The following is a 21376-nucleotide window of genomic DNA, read 5'->3' as shown; positions in this document are numbered from 1 at the left end:
TAGTTATCAGTGGTAAAGTGTGCAGAGTCCTTAAAGCCAGCAAAAACGGGTTCAGAAAACAGGAGGCTGAAGGCAAAAAGTGTGGGGATGACCCTGCAGAAAGGGACAATTCCAACAGTGCTTACTTTATTGGTGCATGGACTACAGTGCCTTGGGTCCCGGTCCTCCTTTCCCTCTTCCTTCTGAGTGTCCCTCAGTCTTACACAGGTTTCTATATTTGGGTTTGAGTTCTAGGGAAATATCAAGGCTCAGGTACAGAACCACTTGTTAAAGCTTGCACACTCTTTTATTTTAAAACAGTCCCTGATTCTTAGTTCTCATCACAGCAGTGCTCCTTCAGTGCTTTATGAGCAGTCAGCGGTGTCCTTTAAGACATCTTCTTGCGCCCACTTTTAGGAGGAGACATGTCAGCTGGAGGTTCTTCTACGGTTTGGCAGGGCTGCACCCGGCACAGTGGCGGTTGCAGCACATGTCCTTTTGGAAATTCAGGGCTCCTGTGATGCAGTCCTCTGTTTGATGACAAACCAACTTCTGAGCTTTAGTGAGTCTCAGGTAGGATGCGTGTGTTCAAAGTTTACATTCAGCCTTGGCACAGTCTGTGCAGGAGGACTGTAACCCTGACTCCAGCACAGCCTTCAAAATGGAGTGACCCTTTCTACTCGGGCACATTTCTTTTCTCATAACGACACAGCCACTGAGTCACACTTAAAGGGTGTAGAGGTGCCATCCACACAGACATACTTCTCTGATGTAGTGGTACTATCCTCTCAGGTAAGATTCTCTGGTGTAGCTTAAGATTCTACTTTCTTAGTTTTTCTTCGGCTGGCAGACCAACGCCACTGGGGTTCAAGCTGGTGTTGTGCTTCAATTCTGTCACACCACTGTAGGTTTGTGAAGTTCCTTTTTTCTCTCACCCTCAAATTGGCTCCAAAGTGCTTACGGCGGAGGATCATCTCTTCCCAGCCATGCAAGACTCCAGGTGATGTCCAGTCATCTCTTTGAAGCTGTCTGGCATGCAGACACTACCTCCCTTTGCACAGCAGTCCTCTCAAGAATTCCTTCCTTGGTCTAAGAAAACTTGGAACTGGAAACAAATTGGGTCAATGAATCTCCTGTTATGCAATTAAAGCAGACAATGGACATGCATTTTCTGTCTGCACTTTTAGAAATAGTTGGGGACAGTTCTCTTTCATCTGTCCACTCTAGGCCACAACAGAAGCTCAAAGAGGTGAGCTTTCTGTAACTGACTATCGACAGCCACATTGAACAGTGATCAGAAAAGAGTCAATAGGCTAGCCTCACCTAAACAATTCTTCTCACTCTGAATAACACAAACAGCAGTCCCACCCTTCAACCTCACCATCTATCAAATGGCAGTGCTCAAAAAGACACAAACTCAGCCCCTCTCTGCAAAATTCTAAAGGAGTGCTGTCTCCTCTTTTTCTTCTTTACTGTCTATGTCTCCTCCCACCAACTTCAGGAATGTCTGCAATACACTTCCACTGTCTAGTAAAAAACCTCACTTCCATCTTATGCACAAAAACAGGCAATGAGCTTCCAAAACAGAACCCAAAGGCCTCCATCACAGTGGCTCACTCATACACACAATGCATGTAATGCACAGGCACAAAGAAACACTCTGGTTATTAGTACTAGGGTCTTGGTTAGTGCATAGGAGCAGAACGTTAAATGGGTTGGGGAATATGCCTCCATTCCAATAACACAAAAATACTAGCCACAACAATAGATTCATTGGTATGCTGCCATTATCACTCTAACTGCTAAACCCATGACGGATGGTAGTTCACAGTTAGACAAAAGAAGGCATGCTTGGTGCCACCCTCAAGGCCCCAGGACAAGTCCAGGACTTAACTTGTGTCAACGAACAGACCTACGCCTCTGCACATACACTGTTGGGTATTTTTACAAGGAATTGGCAATGGGCAGTGTCATAAATCATTTTGCTTTGCTGCCCTACTCCAATTTAAAAGGACAAGAATTCACCGTATTTACAAGATACTGTGCATTCCTGTGCTTTCAACCAGCACCAGTGCACATTTTGCAGCCATGAGCCAATGCAGGCACACTTGCACCATGGTGCTAGGGTGTCTGTGATGTTAGCATGATTGTTTTTGTGCAGCAGGGGGCACCTACATGCACAATAACAATAATTTTGCAGCCGTGCGCCAATGCAGGCACACTTGCACCATGGTGCTAGGGTGTCTGTGATGTTAGCATGATAGTTGTTGTGCAGCAAAGAGCACCTACCTGCACAAAAACAATCATGAACGGTGTTTTCCTCTTGTTATGTGAAAAGAGGAAAAAACAAGGAGAAAAGTAAGCATTTATCCTCATTAGGCCTGCTCTAGGGAGGCCCAAAGGGTTGGCTATGCCCCAGGTTTACCTGATGTTGTAAATATGGTGCTGCGTCAAATTCCAGGGGTGTTGAGTGGGAACACCCACAGCAACAACCATGGAATGCCTCTTTTACGCAGAGTAAGGCAAGGTAGCGACTTGCGCTGCCTTGTCTTACTCCACATCTACAAGGCCATATAAAGCAACTCATGGTGGTTTTAGGTGGCTTTGTAGATATGGCTACAGCCTGTGCGCCGCTAGAACGTCAGAAAATGTGACGTCCCGGCGGCTTACAGGGCTTTTAAATGTGCTCCTAGATCTGCACGAGGCTTGAGCCAATAACAAATACCGCCAGTTGGGCATTCAGGCAAGTGCACCTGTTTGTACCCTATGCAGAGGATATTCCTATCCCAGTAATTGTACTAAGAGTAGACGCCTACTTAAATTGATGCAAAATGAAGAGAGTTTGTTAATGGATGCATTGGGTTAATAAAGATATGTCGGCTATTAAAATAAGCATGCATTTGTGACCAGTGCAGCGGCGGCCACCCCATTAGAGCGAAGGAGCGCACCCCCGCACCACCAGCGTATAAAACGATAATAATAATAATGTTTTATCATTGTTTTATTTTAATTCCCTGGACCCGCCTCCAGGATTCTGTCTTAGGGGTGGGTCCAGTGGATGACACTGCTGACGGGGGAGTGGTGGGCACTCCCTTCACTGCGCAAACCCCTCATGCGCAGTGAAGCTCTCTCCAGCCCCAGCTGCGTTGCTAGGGCTGGAGAGAGCAGACACAGGCTCACAGTCTGCCTTAGAGCGCAAGTTGCCAGCACTCAGGCCAATCCTGACGCAGCTTTCATGCAGCGTCAGGATTGCCTGCAGTGCATTCTGGGAGTCTGTGCACAGAATAAGGAAGAGCATGATGCGATGGGAGACAGCGGCGGCGTGAAGGTAAATTTTTTTGTTTCTTTCCCTGACCCCCCTCCACCTCTCTTATCCCTCCTCGGGCCCGCCGTACCCCCTCTTTGGCAGGGGACGGGCCGCTACTGGACAAGTGAGCAGCCTAGCATTAAAGGGGTTAGCTGATTCTATCCTTAAAGATCGAAAATAGGGCAAAAAGAAAATAAGATAATGTTCCTTTGCAATGTAAAGTGCTTCTGTGGGCTTAGCTGGCTATATAGCTTCAGAGTGGATTGGGAGAGCATTAGGGAAGGGGTGTAAACAGGGATTATGGCTCCCTATGAAAAGGGAGGGAGGCAAGGTGTGGGAAATATTTGCAGATATAGAGGTAAAAAGTCACACAAAGCCTTAGTTTAATTATAAATTTTATAGCTCAGCTAATTCAGGGTATAGGCTTTTACATTTCCTTGTCATGTATACCCAAAATGCGTTCTGACTCCATCCATTATCAATAAGCCTGTCATGTGCTGTGCAGTATGAAGGATCACACCTTTTTTCTCTTGTTCTGTTAAAAATGTGTGCTTTTTCAATATTTTGAATATGTTGCATTTGACAGCTTAAATAATAAGATTATTCTTTGAAACATGCATGTGTAATTGTGCACAAATAACGTTTGCTGTCTTCTGACTAGCACAACACATCATACAGTATTAAGCAACACATATCTAAGTATTTTCTTTGTTGAAGGTTCTTACAGATGTTCTCATCCCAGCAACAATGCAAGAAATGCCAGAAAGGTAAGTCTGTACTTGATACTTATAATTGTTTACCTATAAGAACCGTTTAGGTAAACTAGACAGTATGAAACGCAGAACCCTTTATCCAAAAAAAATGTGATATGAAAACTACGTTGGCTTATAGGAGTGTCTGCCCATACTGTATGCAAGCAATACTACTAGTAATATTAAGAAGGAAGAACATTTTCTCTCTGGGTATTTTCTGCGGTAATAAATTGTATTTTCTTTATTAGATGTATTGCAGCATGCATTCAGAGCAAACTAGTCCTCCAGACTCCTAATTGTCATAATTTCACTAGGATAGTGACCAGTGGCTTTTTGGATAACACATGAATGGGAAGGTATTTATTACTGACTGATGATAGGGAAAAGCCTTTGCCACTGTGCTAGCTTCTCAAATAAAATGTATTTATCCATAGTTCACCACCAAATGTTTGTGGAAAGGAAAAATGTAAAAAGTGAAGCAAATGTATTGCCTATCCCTAAAACTAGGGCTAGCTCCTATTATGAAATCCTCTCAAATGATGCCACTCGGTTAGTTCAGATAAAATAAAATCGCAATAATCTGAGAAATCCAGGGCAGAGGGTGCCACGGCACTCAAAGGTTACTGGGCTCCAATGTTGGCAACAGGGATCTTTTACATATGGTGTCATAGGGTTCAATCAAAAAGGTATGGGTGCACCCGGGTTCCATTTATCTCTGAGCTATGCTGTTTGATAGAACGTCCAGGCGCACAGGTTGTACACAGCTCAGCTGAAAGAAAATAAATACTTACTATAGTATTAATCTCTGTCAGCCACATTATCCACATCAATGAGTACTACTAGGATTTTCACATTAGTACCTAAATGGAAAGATAAACCTAAGAGTAAAAGGGTCAAATACTATAATAGACAGCAATGCGTGAGAATAAAAAAGTGGTTTCTGAAATGTATTTGAGGTACACGTCCTTTACCCAGAATGTTATTGCTGCAAAGCAACACTGTAGTGGTTCAATTCTACAGCAGGTTCAAGCGACTTTGCTGCAAAGCTTGATGCTTACTAGAAAAGTCTGGTATCCAACAAGAAAGTCACCCAGGGCAGGCAGAAGGTAGGAAGATGTACACAACAAAGTGCAAGTGCAAAAGAAGGATCTCAGAAGGACTGCGCAATACATTTTAAATTTTTTTTTTTTCATTGAAAACCATATCAAATACATAGAATTACATCCAAATATACATCCTTTAAAATCCATCCATAGCATTCGAAGGGGTAATAAATAACACCAAGTAATCAATACACAACAGATCTAATAGTTAATACTTAATATGCAGGGGGATCTTAAAACACATTATCAAACCGTAAGATAGAAAGAACACCTAGACTGCTCTATACATTGAGGTATTTGTGGGTATAAAATAGGCAGGTTTCACCTTCTGGGTCCCGTCTCTCTGTGTTAATCCCTAAGGCCCACATGGATCAAGCATTTTTGGAGTCGCAAACAGTGCGATTCCTTAAAATCGGCCGTTTGGGATTCCAAAAGTGCTGTTTGGGATGCATCATGCTATTTTAGAAATCGCAACTTTTTTGCGATTTCTAAAATTGCGATAGCATATAAGAAATCGCAATTTTGCGATTTCTTAAATGCTATGCATCATTTCCCAAAAATGTGCGATTTTTCAATTTGGAAGTGCACATTACCACGAAGTTCAACCTCGTGGTAATTTGCGAAATTGTTTAAAAATGCACAAAAATGCATTTTTTAAACTGTTAAGTTACAGACACACATGTCCTTAGGACATGTGTGTATGTAACTTCTACTGAAAAGTACATTTCATGGGTGCAGGGGGGGGTCATTTAGACCCCCCTCTCCACCCTTGAAATGGATTGATGAATTGCGATTTCAAATTGCGAATTCGCAATTCCCATTCATTCCTATAGGCATTTTGGCCCATAGGAATGAATGGGAATTGCGAATTCGTAATTGTAAATTCGCATTTTTTATGCGATTCGGTAAAAATAGTGATTTTTACCGAATTGCAAAAAAATGCCAAAATATTCATGCATAGGCTTTTGCGATTTCTAAATTGCGAATCGCTATTTTTCGCAATTTAGAAATCGCAAAAGCCGATGCATGTGGGCCTAAATGCTTGGCTGTCCAATCCAGCTGTGGTGTCCTTTGAGACCCCGCTGCAAACCCAGCTCATTTCTGCCCTCTGGGGCAAGTCAAATCTTCCTAACAGGGATATCAATTAATAAGCAAAGGAAAGACTCTAAAAACACATCAGCACGCACAACACACGTAGGGGCACTTGCACAGGAAAAACATAAATGAGTGCACTTACATTATTACTTTTAAACACATTTTTATTGCTTTTTGATGTAAACATGGTCCACAGTACAGGAATAATAGGCATCAATACATTGATAGGCTACTCCCCCCGCGATCATGAGTAGATCCCCATGGTTCAGGACAAGCAGTGAAGGAGCACAAGTGTATAGCACAGATTAATAATACATAAATAAAAACCACAGCATCAAAGATGGGATATCCTCGTCCGGACTGTGCAAATATATCGAGCCGTACCCATGAGTCCCATGCGCCCTCTCCAGTCGGCTTCTAAGCAAGGATCTTACACACTGTGGGGCAGATTTACAAGCCCCTTGCGCCTCTTTGTGCTGCCATTGCAACACTTTTTTGATGCAACGGTGGCGCAAACAATGCACCCTAATTACAACTTGACTAATCTAGGGAGATGCGTCATGTATAATGTATGCTGGGGGGCGTTCCCACGCAGGAAAGCCTCGTAAAAGTGAAGCAGTGAAATCTACAAGATTTCACTGCATCACTTTTAGGACTCCACTACGTCAAAACTTTACGCCTGCTTGAAGCAGGCATAAGGAGTGACACAGTGTAGTGGGAATAGGCCACAAAATGCCTTGCTGAAGTTGCGTCGTGCTTGCGACACGACTCCAGCAATACGTGACTTTTGCCCCAACAGATGCGTCAGAATTTCTGACGCATTTTTCAATACTCCCGCCATGGTGCGCCGTATTGTAAATACGGCGCATCCATGGCGGTGCAAAATTTTTTTAGGGTAACGCAAGGAAAGTGACGCATCTCTATAGATGTGTCACTTTCTCGTAAATCTGCCCCTGTATATGCAGTCAGGGGGCGTCTAACACATCTTCATGACATGAAAGACCAGGGAGTCTCATTTCTTCCACTAATGCTTCCCATGACCTGGCAGTCTCAAGGGACCTCGGGCACTGTCTTGCTACCCTTAGACCTACAGCACCCTCAAAATCTGCCCATTGCAGGACTTCTTTTTTCCATCCCTCGTGGTTGGGTCCTCTTGGAGCTTTCCAACTCCTGGTGACTTCATTCTTAACCAGAAGAAGCGCTAGATCCTGAAACCCACTAGTTACCTTAGTCTTGGCAGCATGCGGGTACAAGTGTAGGAGGCAATGGCCAGGTGTCCAGTGGACCTCCCTTTTAATCACCCCAGTTAGGGTATTCGTCACCGCCCTCCATAAATCTTCCAGTGCCAGGCAGATTCAAAACAAGTCAGTGCACTTACATAAAATACACTGTTATTGAGGAGATCAATCAACATGATCAATATTAATCTTTAGCTGTTCATAGCCCCAAGGGTACTTAAGTAACCTAGTGAAGAAAATATATACCATGTGAGTATTTCTGTTGATATCCCAGGTGAAAAATAACTCAAATCTGATGATTTTCTTCATAGAAGTTTACTTATAACGACCTTATTTTGCATACCTTTCATTTTCCGTTTTTTTGTATTTTGACTATTATTCATTATTAAATTCTTTCGGATTGATTATTTCTCCATAGTTACTTCCTTTTTCGCTAAAGACTAATCTTGAATTGTATTGTATGCTTTCTTGCATTATGCGATCTTTAACTTTCAATAAAATGTCATTTTAAACTTAAAAATGATAACTGTAAAGTGCAGCGCGTCAGTTTCTACGCATGGTTTGATGTATTTAAATATTTGATGGCAGATTCTGTATTTTCTGAATGTATTTATGCTTTTTTAAGTTTGCTTGCAGACATAAGAAATTTTGCTAAACATTGGGAGCAGTGGATTTCTTCATCCCTGGACAATCTCCCAGATGCCCTGTCTGAAAAGAAATTGCCGATTGCCCGAAGATTTGTGTCTTCTTTAAAACGACAAACTTCGTTCCTGCATCTAGCACAGGTATTGCTGATAAAAACATACCATTTACATACCTTGAATTGCTAGTGTCAGAAATCATATTAGTCCACACTTAGCATTGGCAGTGAGGTGATGAAGTGCACGTTGATGAATGCAACTTTTCCAGTGTACCATCAGGTGAAGGAAGTCCTCCAACCACTCCCTGAACTAATTATCAGCATCAGAATATGACGTGCATTTGGAATCATGCAGACACCAAATATTACATGACTTAACCCCTTCCATGCTGGGCCGTTTCCGCCGCTCTGCGGTAAACAAAAGAACAGGGCGGGGCCGTGACGAACCCCAGCCGTCATCAGCACACGAGCGCCGCAGAGCGTGACGGCTGGGGTTCGTCACCAGCATGGAAGGGGTTAAGGCAAGCAGGCCTATATGTAGATTTCGAAAAGTAAATACCGAAGTATGCTACCAGTCTCACTGGAAGATAGAGTAAAGTGAAATTGAAAATTACTAAGAACCCGTTCAGTATAGAAACTCTTTCTCGGAATCAGTTTGTGAAAAATACTGTGAATGAAATATGAAATTAACATCAAATCCAATGAATTATGCTGATGTGAACATTAGGAGTAGTAACTTAAATTTCTTTAAAAAAAAGTAGTGAACAAATTGCTGACGTCATCAAAGTTTGATCATTCTTAAACATGATGAATTTAAGACGTTCCTTCACATGATGATTTGTTAGATTTTTCTCCAAGGTCAGTGACGAGAGTTTGTGTCCATAGCTTGTGTTCCAACCGTTGCAATATATCTCAACATATTCAACAATCCACAGGAAATATTGCTATTTTGACACCGGTGATTGTCAGCAGCATAACAACAACAACAACCATTTAAGTAACCACCAACTAACCCAATGCCTCTATTTGCAGAACAATACACATGGATGTGTGCATCAACTGTAATCTATTGGGAAAAGGTCTTATCAGTACTAGGCTATTCAAATTAAGATATGTTCAGTATCTTAATAGCCTATAAATAAACGAATTTATGAGTTATACTACAAGATATAAGGCCATTCTACTATACCTGATTCACAGCACATTCAATAGCCTGTTATTTTTTTTCTTGTACCTCGGATTTAGCATCAGCTGCCTTGGTTCCATTTCCTATATCCCATGAGGCACCTGCTCACATATACTTCGAATTTGTGGTTCTATTTCTTCTAAGTTTGAGGATGTGTCAGATATGCTCTTTAACATAATTGTACTTACCTAGGATCAAACGATGCACCACTTGAACGTCAGTCATCTCTAAAATATATATTTGAAGGATGTGTGGGGTGCAAATTTATGGGCTGACTACACGTTATCAGTGGCAAAATATTCCTTACATGTGTTCTGGTTAACAATTAATGCTTCCAAGCCTTTGTAGTGTCATTTCCGATCAATAAAACCAGTTGATGTAAACTACCAGACTACTATGACCCTTAACTGGGAATTTAGAAACTTAGGAATAGAGCAGTGTGTCCCTATGACATGGAGCCATTGCAGAAACCCCATAGTATATCTCAACTAGCAGCATCTTGATGTTTCTGTCAAAGTTAGGGAATCTTCCAGCAGGTTGTATGACGTTACAACGCATACTTTTACAACGCATGCCTTTACAATCCATTTTTCACATCGCAACATCCTTTACAAGGCATTCCATTACATTGCATACTACCTTTACAACGCATACCATTACAACGCATACCAACACATTGCATTTATGGTAAGTGTTGGATAGTTTAGGGGTAAACATTAGTATTCTAACTCCAGGGGGTGCAACAGTAGGGGAAGTGTTGGATAGTGTTGGGGTAAAATTTACAATTCTAACTCCAGGGGTTGCAACAGTAGGGGAAGTGTTGGATAGTGTAAGGGTACTATGTGTTGTAATGGTATGCGTTGTAATGTTATGCAGTGTAATGACTGCATTGTAATGACATGCATTGTAATGGTATGCGTTGTAGGGACATGCGATGTAATGGTTGCGTTGTAATGACATGCGATGTAAAAGTCGCGTTATAAAGGTTGTTTCGCTTTCCAGAACAATCCTAGCGCTGACGATAAAGCAACGCATCCTGTTACATATTCCATGTCTTTGGAGCAGAAAAGCATCTCCTGACTGCCTTTAGCGGCTTGCTTTGTTGCTTCTCTTTTTGAAGTGTGCTATACAGTGCAGATCTATTAAATGCCTGTAAAGTGAGAGTAAAATGTAGTTATGCGTAGTATTGTGTGGGTTAGTGGTTCCTCTAAGGTTGTAGAAAAGAAACCTAATCTATGATATTCTATGAAATGTTGAGTCCTGGAGAGACTGAAATTCCACTGATGCAAGTTGGAGCATGGCTGGCCAGGGAGGATCACGACTCTCCAGGCTGTTGCCAATAAATCATAATAGAAGTGAAGGCTGTTACTCATTTTAGTCTACAACATGGAACCAATTACATAACTAGTAACATTATTCCAATCTTATATTCTTTACATGGATCCACCTACCACAGTGCCCCTGGGATATACGCTTAAGTAGGCCATAAATTCTGAAATCCTGTCCTGAAATAGGTAGGTGGTACAACAAAAGCAAGCCCCCAAACGGTTCTTAACAAGGCTGTAGTTCACTATGATGACATCCAATTTAATCACTGGCACCACAGAGCATGTATGAAGCCTCACCTACCCTACAACAGGCAACTTTATTATCTATGTTGAATTGTTTCTCTACACTCACATATCTCTAACCTGAATCTATTCCTTCTTTTTCTGAATTTGTAGTGCTAGTATATTCAAACAGCAAGTCTTGTTCTTTTAAACCAAGGTATGTTCTACACAAGAAACGTCCCCTGACATGTGCCATATGAAAAAAGTCAACAAGGTTTATTAGGACATTAGAATGTTGAGAGCTCCATTGACAATGGAGTAGCTCCTGGTTTATAATGACTGCTATAAGCCCAGAGCACCAACATTCCAATGTTTGTCTTCCTGTTTGTCCTTTTTTGTTTACAACATTCTACCCGTAGTGGTTGGAATGTTCTAATAGCCTTATGGCCCTTCTGCCTCGGGCTATACTAGTTGTTAAAGGCCCTCTCCCTCATTATGAGCTCAGGCCTATAACTTGGTTCAGGGCCTCTAACAACCAGTATAGCACTCAGCAGCGAGCTATTAGGCTATAATCAAGCCACAACTTTATCAGTTTCTTCAATATTAATCTGATATTTCACTTGCAACATTTTGTCTTTCACACAACTAGGTTACCCCATATAAGTGCACATTCTGAGGCATATATGCTCCAATTTTGTAATCCAGACTATGATTCTAATATATCATCGTTCTCTGTGCATTTCTGGATTGGGCCCTTTCATCCGAAGAAATCATAATTTCCTTTCAAATCGCATTCCTAAAAAAATTAATCATAATATCTTAAATTTGTTTGCAGAAGGTGCCTTTGTCTTTACTACGTAAACCATCACGTCTGGTGTGGTTAAAGTTCTCATGATTAGAAAATGTTCATCCTTGGTGGTCATTACATAGCATTCATTACTGCTTCATCGGTCAGTGGCAAAGAACAACTGTAAGATGCAAATAGTACAGCAGTTGCTGAAGGTCAAGATAACGTGCTGGGCTGCTTGGAACTGCCAGGTCACTTTATTGGATATGGCGGATTGACTCCGCATTTCATCCTTTGAGGATAATAATGACTTTTATTATTTAACAGTTTCTTATGATCTTATTAAACTGTGAGTTATGTGAGCACTTTACAACAGACAACAAACGGTGAGTGTACAATGAACAGGCGACAAAACTAAGAAAAGAGGCATTTACCATTACAATGACACCAATCAAAGGTACAAGTCAATAGACCAAATACCAGTTTGAGCAGTTTAACATACAAAGGTGAGGTAAAATTCAAAAGTCTAGTACATGTTGGACATTTAAAACATTTAAACATAGTTTCAGTGGGTCTGGTGGAGTGCGGCGGGCATGATGCAGTACAATTGCAGTCGCGTGACATTCAATGAGAGGTAACAAGTGCATGGGGAGAGATTCAAACAAAGAAACACAGGGTTCTGTTTTAAGTGGAGATTGAACAAGGGGACATTATGTACTTTCAGAATGATAGGTGGTTTTGGTTCTGAGCTCCACTGGGGAGTGCCAGTTCCTGAGAAGAATTGGCGTTGGGCGTGCATTGTTTTGAAGGCCTCCAGCCACTAAATAATTTGACAGAGTTGGGAGGTAAATTTGGATGAACAGCCTTGTGAGCTAGGCTTTCTAGTTTAAACTGTAATCTTAGCTCTATGGGAGCCGGTGGAGGTAAATGAGAATCTAGGTGATATGATCATATTTGTAGCAGAGGAGTGAAGTTTAGCAGCAAAGTTTACTGTTTTCAGGAGGTAGAGGGTGGGAGGTTTAAGAGCTCATAGTACATAATTTCCAAAGTTTAGTTGTGCTAAGATTAGGCCATGAGCTGCATATTTCAGTAGATCTGATAAATCTTGGGTGGAAGTTTGCAGCTTTAGTTATTTTGCTTATGTTATGTTATGTTAATGGCATTTACATCACGCTTGGCTACTCCGATTGTCCACGCCCCCAAGCATGACTGTCAGTGCATTGTATCAGCAAACACTAACACAATTTAAGCACTGCGTGTTTCTATGGTGTTCTGGCATCTGCAGAATGATGTGAGGACATATAGCTTGTATTGCTCAAACTTTAATAGTAAAACATACGGATGAAACAAAAGTGCTGGGTCTCTCTTATTTTAGTCAACACAAATTGCGGTCAGATGTACTAAGAATGGATTTTGTAAAAAAAGGGGCGCAAATTGTGCACCAACTATAACTGAATCCATTCTGTTTTTGCAAACCGACCTATGTAGTAATAGTCAGTTCACAAAAACCTGATTCAAAGTGAGTCGCAATTCGACCTACCTCATCAATATTAAGGAGGTAGGTCACAAATAAGGACCTACTATGAACCGGAGGCAGCACAGGGATGGTGGCCTGCTGAGGTCAGCAGACCACCATGTATGTGAATCTTTGTAAATAAAGCATTTTTTCAAACTGCAACCCATTTTTCTTAAGAGAAAACAGGATGCGTTTTACAAATAAAATGAAATTTGGAACACACATTTTTCAGGGGTAGACTGTGGTCCATAGAATGAATGCCTACTCTTAAAAATATTTTATCAGCATTCTCAACGTTTCAGTGCTCAGTAAAAGGTTACCGTTTTGCAACTGGAATTTGTCCCAAAATATTAATACCTACAAAGACAAATTGGTTTTAGGAAGAGAAGCCCTAACTAAAAACCCTTCCAAATACCAATTTGGATTTTGGTTGCCAAATCAAATTACATTACAGTAATGTGTTACCGAATCCCTGTTTGTGATATGTGTATACCAAAGTACTATTTACAGTCGTAAACAGTCCAATTCTGCAGTCGGGCCGATGGAGTCCGAAAAAAGGCTCCGTACATCGGGCCCGATTCACAAAACTAACTTAAGACAAAATCTTAAACTTACTACGATTTTGGTATTCACAGAAGGCACTTACTCATTTTGGTATTCACCGAAGGCACTTACTCATTTTGATATTCACAGAAGGCACTTACTCATCAATGAGTAAGTGCCTTCTGTGAATACCAAAATGAGTAACTTACTCATTTTGACTAACCTACTCATTTTGAGTAACCTACTCATTTTGGTATTCACAGAAAGCACTTACTCATTGATGAGTAAGTGCCTTCTTTGAATACCAAAATGAGTAAGTGCCTTCTTTGAATACCAAAATGAGTGAGTGCCTTCTGTGAATACCAAAATGGTAGTACGTTTAGGATTTTGTCTTAAGTTAGTTCTGTGAATCGGGCCCATCATGTCTGATGTCTCTTGAATGCACCTCGGGTATCAACACAGGAAGTAGCAACATGACTACTTTGCCTTATTTGAGTGATTCTTCCATGGCGAGAACAATCTTTACCTAAATGGTATCTAATGTGTCCTGCAAATTCACTTGGGATTTGTGAAACTGTCAAATATTCATTTGCCATCCGTGATAAATGGTCAGTTGTGTAGCCTATATATTAATGGTAGGTTATACCCATAAGATTCATTCATTTCGTAACTCATTCAACAAACGTTCAATACGTATTTGATCTTCCATCTATTGGCATTGTACATCTATTGATCTAGCAGTCATGATTGACAGCATTGCAAATTAATCAAAAATACATTTATTTATTTTTTATTATTTATTAAAAATGAATACAGAGATAGATGTAAGTGGTTTTCTGCCTGTTTCCAAATTTTATCTGTAAAATTCAGCAGAAATGGAAAGCCTGGATGAGCTTTTCTAAGCATGGATCTGTGGGAAATGCATCATTTTCAAACATAGTGAACGGACAAATTTCAAAATATTTATTTAGTCTACTTTTGTGTAATCGTGCCACACACAGATAACTTTAAACGAGTATAAATCAAATGTTACATGTGCTGTTGGTTCTCTTGTCTAGGTGTATTTAGGGCCTTGTTAGAAATATGTGAAGTAGTAACCCCATGGGGGGATACCACCCATTTACATGTTTTTCCAGGTTTAGGAAAGCATGACGTGACACCTTATGAACCTGCTGAAATCAGGAGGAAAATGTCCACAGAAACGGTCCTGAAAATGCGTAAAAAACTATTTGACCCGTTAAATCGGGGTTCCATGTGTTTTGCCCAATTCCAGACCCAGAAACGTATTCGTTTTTATGGTTATTGTGGTCACATCATTCTCCGTTTATCATATTTATTCATCTTGGATACTCTGTGCTGGTGGAGGGTGAAAACAGCATATTTTTTTCGATCTCATCACATTTTCTTTATTTTTATTATTAGTAAAAACAATTCTTAGATGAGCAAAAAAGGTAGAAAATATATGGCTTACTATAAACTAGAGGTTCCCATTCCCCGTTAATTAAATGAGGTCTTAATAGAGAAACGGGTAGGAAATGGTCTTTTGCACTTGGTAAAAGGTTCTAGAGTAACAATGTAAACCCACCTATTAAACTAGGAATTGTATTACGTCAATGTAATCATGAATGTTTTCTACAGCTGGAAACTATAGACAAGGTCAGAAATTATGTATTGATTGCTCTTCACGGGCATCATTTTCTAATCCTGGGTTTTTGCTGTCTATTTGTCAAATCAAAATAAATGGCTGCTCCCAAAAGAATTGCTTATACACCTAATTGTAGCAAATATTTAAGAATAAGGTCACCCAAAATCAGACGTCACACTAGCAATTACTGTAGACTTAATACAAAATGATACATGAATAAATCAATTGTTGCGTACATGTATTTGTATATATGTTATTAATAATACATTTAAACATTGACTGTCGCGTTATTTCAATACTTAAAACATGAGGGGTTCAATTGCAGCATATGCTCATATATGTCCAGCAGTAGAACAGTAATCAAACGCACAATGCTATGGTACTTATATTTGCTAATCCACTCTTGCATGGAATAGTGTTCATAACTTAAGGTGTTCACGTGTTTGCTTGAGTTGTTGTTAAGTTAGCACATGATTATGTGCGGAGCAAGAAGCGGAGGATGCGTTGATGTTTCGGTCTTTAAGTTAATTTATAAGCAAGACCATCCTCAGATCTGTATGCTTGGACAAAATGACTGACCCCAGTGTAAATCAGATCAAAAGTAGGATGGTCCAAATGTATCCATAAATACACAGCGCCAGTGTCAAATGCCCAATAGGAAAAAAAACAATTGACGGACGGAATTCTGAACAAAGCAAACAGTGACCCCCAGTCACAAAGATCTGGGTTTAATCCATTGTTCTTTTGCTCACAACGCCACCCCAGTTTGGACCCAGCCATATACAAATCAGTCTAGACCCTGTTCCCCATGGGAACACCACAACCCGAACTGCCAAGCCAGATTCTCCCTAAACCGGAAACAAGCCTCCTGGGACCGGTTTCGGTCTAAAGCATCAACGTTATGTTATGTTGATTGAATTTGTAACACACACGGCTACTCATGAGTGTCCCGGAGCGATGACTTTAGGGGAGCAGGAAACTAGCAGATGAAAAGATGTGTATTGAGATTTTTCTTGAATGCAGACATGTCTTCAATACTACTTAGAGCCAGGGGAAGCGCATTCCAAGCTACCGCAGCCCACTGAGTCAGAGACCTGCCTCCCAACCTCTGGAGCTGAAATCGGGGAACCGTTGCTAGTCGGAGGGAAGCCGATCCCAACAGTCTTGAGGGCACATAGAAAGTAAAACACTTTTGCAGGTAGGACGAGCCAGTGCCATGAAGGGCACGGTGGGCTAGCACCAGCGATTTGAAATGTACCCGTTCTGCTACGGGAAGCCAATGGAGCGAGCGCAGGCTATGTCTTGGAAGAGATGCCCAACAGAAGTCTGGCTGCAGAGTTCTGGACAACCTGAAGTTTTTTAATCAGGTAACCAGGAATGCCAATGTAAAGTGCATTGGCATAGTCCAGCTGAGACAGGATGAGGGCACAAGTGACCGTTTCTTCAGCTGCTTGAGGCAGGAGAGGAAAGGATTTTCTTAGCGTCTTGAGAAGGCCAAAGCAGGTGCCAGCGAGCTTCGTAATGTGGCAAGAGAAGGAAAGACTCTCGTCAAACCAGACCGCAAGTTCTTCGCCGGCTTCCCTTCAGAGCGGGGCAAGGGAAAACCAGGTGGCCACAGAGTTTCCCTAAACCTAGAGGGTAATTTACCAAACAGCAGAATCTCAGATTTCTCCTCGTTACATTTTAGTTGTGCTCCTGAGAGCCACCTGAAAATGGAGGAGAGACAATGATGAACTCCGGTAACATAATTGTCACCCCTGTCCCAGGTACAGAGCAGCTGTGTGTCATCGGCATAAGCCAACACCTTAGCTCCCAAACTCTCAGCCAAATAGACCAAGGGGGTCACATAGATATTAAAAAGAAGGACCCCTGAGGGTCGTCATAGCCTGATGAAGAGAGGCAGAGGGAGGCAGCCAGATCTGCTGGTCCCGACCCTCGAGAAAGGACCTGAGCCAATTCCAGTCCGTCCCCGACACATCTATCCTGGCCAGACATGAAAGAAGAAAAGAGTGGGGAACAGTGTCAAACGCCGCCGAGAGGTCAAGCAAAATCAATGCTCCCTCACGCCGACGTCAAAGCAGGAGAATGGCCTCCACAACCTCCACCAGCACCGATTCCATGCTATGAGCTGCTCTGAACCCTGACTGAGTGGGATGCAGCAGACCCTCTCTTTCAACAAACTTTGTAAGTCGTTTGGTGACAACCTTCTCACACACTTTTGCCAGACCAGGTAAAAGAGAAATAGGTCAGCAGTTACCTGGACTGCGAGTATCTAATGATGGCTTTTTTATGAGTGATAGGATCCTGGCCGGCTTCCAGGACTGAGGGACGTTAGCTGTGAAGAGGGACAGATTGACAATGGTATTAACCTCTGCATTAATCGTCTCGGCGGCTGCTGCCAGCAACCTGGCTGGACAGGGATCAGACGGAGAGCCCGACTATAGACTCTTCAGAATTTTAAGTGAATCAGCCAGGTTCACCGGACTAAAAGCATTGAGGCAGTGTATAGTGTACACCAGAAGAGTCGAGGACACTGCCTCAGTCACATTGGCACCAGGTAAGAAAGCCACCTGAATCGTGCGGAATTTGTCCAGTAAAAATGTTAAAAGAATCTCGCACCAGGTGGCTGAAGATGTAGATGCACTCGCCTGGGCTAGCAATGACATAAAGCTTTGTACTATCGAGAAGATTTCCTTGGCATTGTTTTTAGCCGAGTCGATACGTGCAGTAAAAAAATCCCTCTTGGCCTGAGCTGTGGCCTCATAATAGATTTTTGCTTGGCTCTGAGCTTCAGCTTGGCAACCTTGCAGTAGTCGCTGCAGCGCCACACTCGCTCCAGAATCTTGCATTCATGTTTCAATTCTCTAAGTGCTAGGTTGTACCATGGTTTAGAGGGAGAACCCCTGGCGGGCCTAATTGAGCTCAGTGGGGCCAGAGAATTGACAGCCTTTGGAACCAAGCTGGTGAAATCATCTAGTCGGCTCTCCAAGTGACCCGAAATATTAGGTCTAGATTATTCCAAAGTATGGATGAGAGCACCGGGGGCAATTTTGCCAAAAGCCGGTTTGCGAGCGGGGCACAGTGGGGTTTAGCAATGCGCACCTCCCAAGAAAAATATATCAGGAAATGAATGGACCAAGAGACCTGACACGTTTACCTCATCACGATGGGGAAATTGGTGCAGATTGGGTCCAAGATGTGACCTGTCTGATGGGTAGGGAACCCGACCCGCTTAATTAATTGGGCTAGGTGCAAGATATCCAGAAAATTTTAAGTGTCCTTAGCCTGAACCTGATCGAAATGGTTGTGTAGGTCCCCCAGATCCACGTCATTGGAGAATCACAGTGCCCTAGTTATAAAAGGATCCCCACAGGCAAGCAAGAATATGCCCGCATTCCCTGGGGGCCTGTCAATGAGCGAGCCCCCCAGCGTGAAGAGGTCCGAGAAGCGAATGCTGAAGTTGAGACCTTCACAGGCCCCCCTCAATAGAGCGATTTGAATCAAGACCATACAGAGATCAAGGTAATCTTAACAGAATCTGATCATTAGTACCTACACACCCACGCTCTCATGGAATGACTGGGTTACAGAATAAATCACTGTCACTTGAATTACTTCCCTACTATATGTCACAAAACAGTTTTAGGTCATTAGATGCAAATTCAATGAAAATGACTGAATTGTATGTTTCTGAGTGCTGTTTTGCATAGGCAACTGTGATGACAAATCACAGTATTTCTGCACTGTTAACCTCATCTCATTGCTTTCTTTCCATTTCTTGTTCTGTTGTCAGATTGCTCGGCCAGCACTCTTTGACCAGAATGTGGTGAATTCAATGGTGTCAGATATTGAGAAGGTGGATTTGCACAGCATTGGATCTCAGGCTTTTCTATCTGGATCTGGGGGTGCAGATTCCGAAGCTGAGGCCTACACAGAACGTAAGTATAGTCTGTATGCATTTAAAGTAAAAGGGCCCAGAGGGCATGGGCTGAAAGTCGTATTTGGGATCATTAAACTGAATACACATAGCCTGTGTTCCGAGTGCCTTTTTTGTTGAGGGAATTTTACTTCATGACACTTTTGTAAAAGAGAAAATATAGAAATGTATGCAAAATGAGTATTCATGTGGTTTGCTCTTTAAACTATTACGCAATATTTATGCATGATTTAATTTAGTAATTATGAGAACTCTGGTAATTCACTTTAATTACATCAAACACCAAAACCTCAAAATGACCTCAGACAGAACATGCACAAACTAATAAGCTCTCAAGGCATTATTTCATAGGGAGCCCACAACTGTAATAGATGATGTTGTAGACACCAAGTAAAAGACCTTCACCATAAAGATTCAAGAGACAGAACATTGGGGCCCTGAGTACGAGTCAGGCGGGGCAGACTTCCCTTATGTAATTCTGCTCCACCTGATCATGACTCGCCTGGTGTTCTCGTACCCAATTTTCTGAGATGTGGGAAAACTAGACAGAATTTTACTGGACAGAATTGCCATCCAATAAAATTGTATTACCCTGCTGTGTCCCCTTCTGTACTTTGCATTTTTCTGTGGAAGAGGGGGAAATTCAATTCTCCTTCCTGTCAGACCTAAACTTTCTTTTCCCTTGCCAATTCTGCCTACCCCCTCTGTCTCCCTCCCCAGACAGAAACCTTCACATGCTTTTACCGCCTGCTCAGAGCAAGTAAGATAAATCCCTTGGAAAAGGGAATATTGTGTGGAATGCCACATATTGCACAGCAAGGGGACTTGCAAATTGAAGGCCTGACGGACGCTAACACATGCTTTACAAGGACTGACTGCTTATGGATTTATAGTGAAATTGTGAAAGGGCAAATTTCAGAAGAGAACGCAAAGAGAATAGACGGTTATGCCGGTTTTTAACAAATGAGTAAATCTTAGTGAGAATAGGTGAGTAGGCCTTTTTATGAATGAATCTAAGCCTATCTGGTTTTTTAAGTTTCGATCACCTCAGTTGGGAATTTTACCCTGAAGAAGTTCCATGTGAATAGGGACAAAACGCGTAGGCTGTGTTTTTTTGGGATATGTTGTCCTGTCTTGTCTAGTCACTTGAAGACATTTGAATAAAGACAAAAAAAAGAAATAACAAGGACGTCAAAGTTTTCATTTGAAAAAGAAAGTACAGGTTTTGCAGTCTCACATGTGAAACAAGTGTCTATAAAAGATGTATGAAATATGCTTGAGCATTATATAATTCCAAGTTTTTGGATTTTTATATTTCACGGTACTGTGCTCCTCAAATTGTGTAGATGCATACATTTTTAATCCCTATTGGACGTCATTGGTGTCTTTTACTCTTCTGATTCATGGTAGTATTCTCCTACATCTCTAAGAGTCTGCTATTATATTTTCACCATGAAATGTCTTATGTCAGGCTCCCTTAGCCTCAATTTAATGTACTTTACACCACAATTCCTCTAGTTATATTCAGCCACCTCCATGTAAACAATGTCAAAATATGCTGGCTAGGTTACTGGGTGTTCTCCTAGTGTGCCACTGCCAGGAGACGATTCACATTTTCCCTGTAAATTCAGGATCTCGCAGTCATAGTCCACATGGCTTTAATCTCTTTACAAAGTAAGGGATGGCAGTTGCCTACTTTGGTTCGAGCAGGTCTCCTAATGGTATCATGCAAGACTTTTATATGAATGGTGCAAGATTCGTTTAAAAAAAATGTATCCAAGATACTGGCAGAAAACATTTTGCAATGAAAGCCTTTTTTCGTGTAATCACTGAAATTCTCAAAATATTGTGATAAAAAGATATGCGATTTTGTACATCATTAAACTATCCTGTAAAAGGTAACTATGCAAAGAAGGTAATATGGGTATCATAGTCACTGATCAAAAGAGTATGAACGATAATCGAGAAGAGTTAGGGGGATGAGTAAGAAGGAAAGGGCTAATATGTCATTAGTGCCTGCAAAACAGGATTTGGGATTTCCTCAAAAATATGTACGTTTGTGAAATAATATTAAAATATGTAAATTCCCAAATGCCAT

The 21376-nt window shown here is 41.5% G+C and overlaps 1 protein-coding gene across 1 annotated transcript in view; it reads left to right on the top strand.

Annotated features, from left to right (window-relative positions):
- Nucleotides 1-21376, top strand: part of RFX6 (regulatory factor X6) — a 465451-nt gene that overhangs the window by 321152 nt on the left and 122923 nt on the right. The window contains exons 10-12 of the mRNA XM_086925262.1: nucleotides 4004-4053; nucleotides 8100-8259; nucleotides 19135-19279. Coding sequence (XP_086781388.1) covers nucleotides 4004-4053; nucleotides 8100-8259; nucleotides 19135-19279 — 355 coding nt within the window. The remainder of the gene's footprint in view (nucleotides 1-4003; nucleotides 4054-8099; nucleotides 8260-19134; nucleotides 19280-21376) is intronic.

This window comes from Lissotriton vulgaris, chromosome 6 (genome assembly GCF_964263255.1).
Source record: "Lissotriton vulgaris chromosome 6, aLisVul1.2, whole genome shotgun sequence".
NCBI lineage: Eukaryota > Metazoa > Chordata > Amphibia > Caudata > Salamandridae > Lissotriton > Lissotriton vulgaris.
The sequence above is the reverse complement of the archived record's forward strand: the minus strand, read 5'-3'. Positions and strand labels throughout refer to the sequence as shown.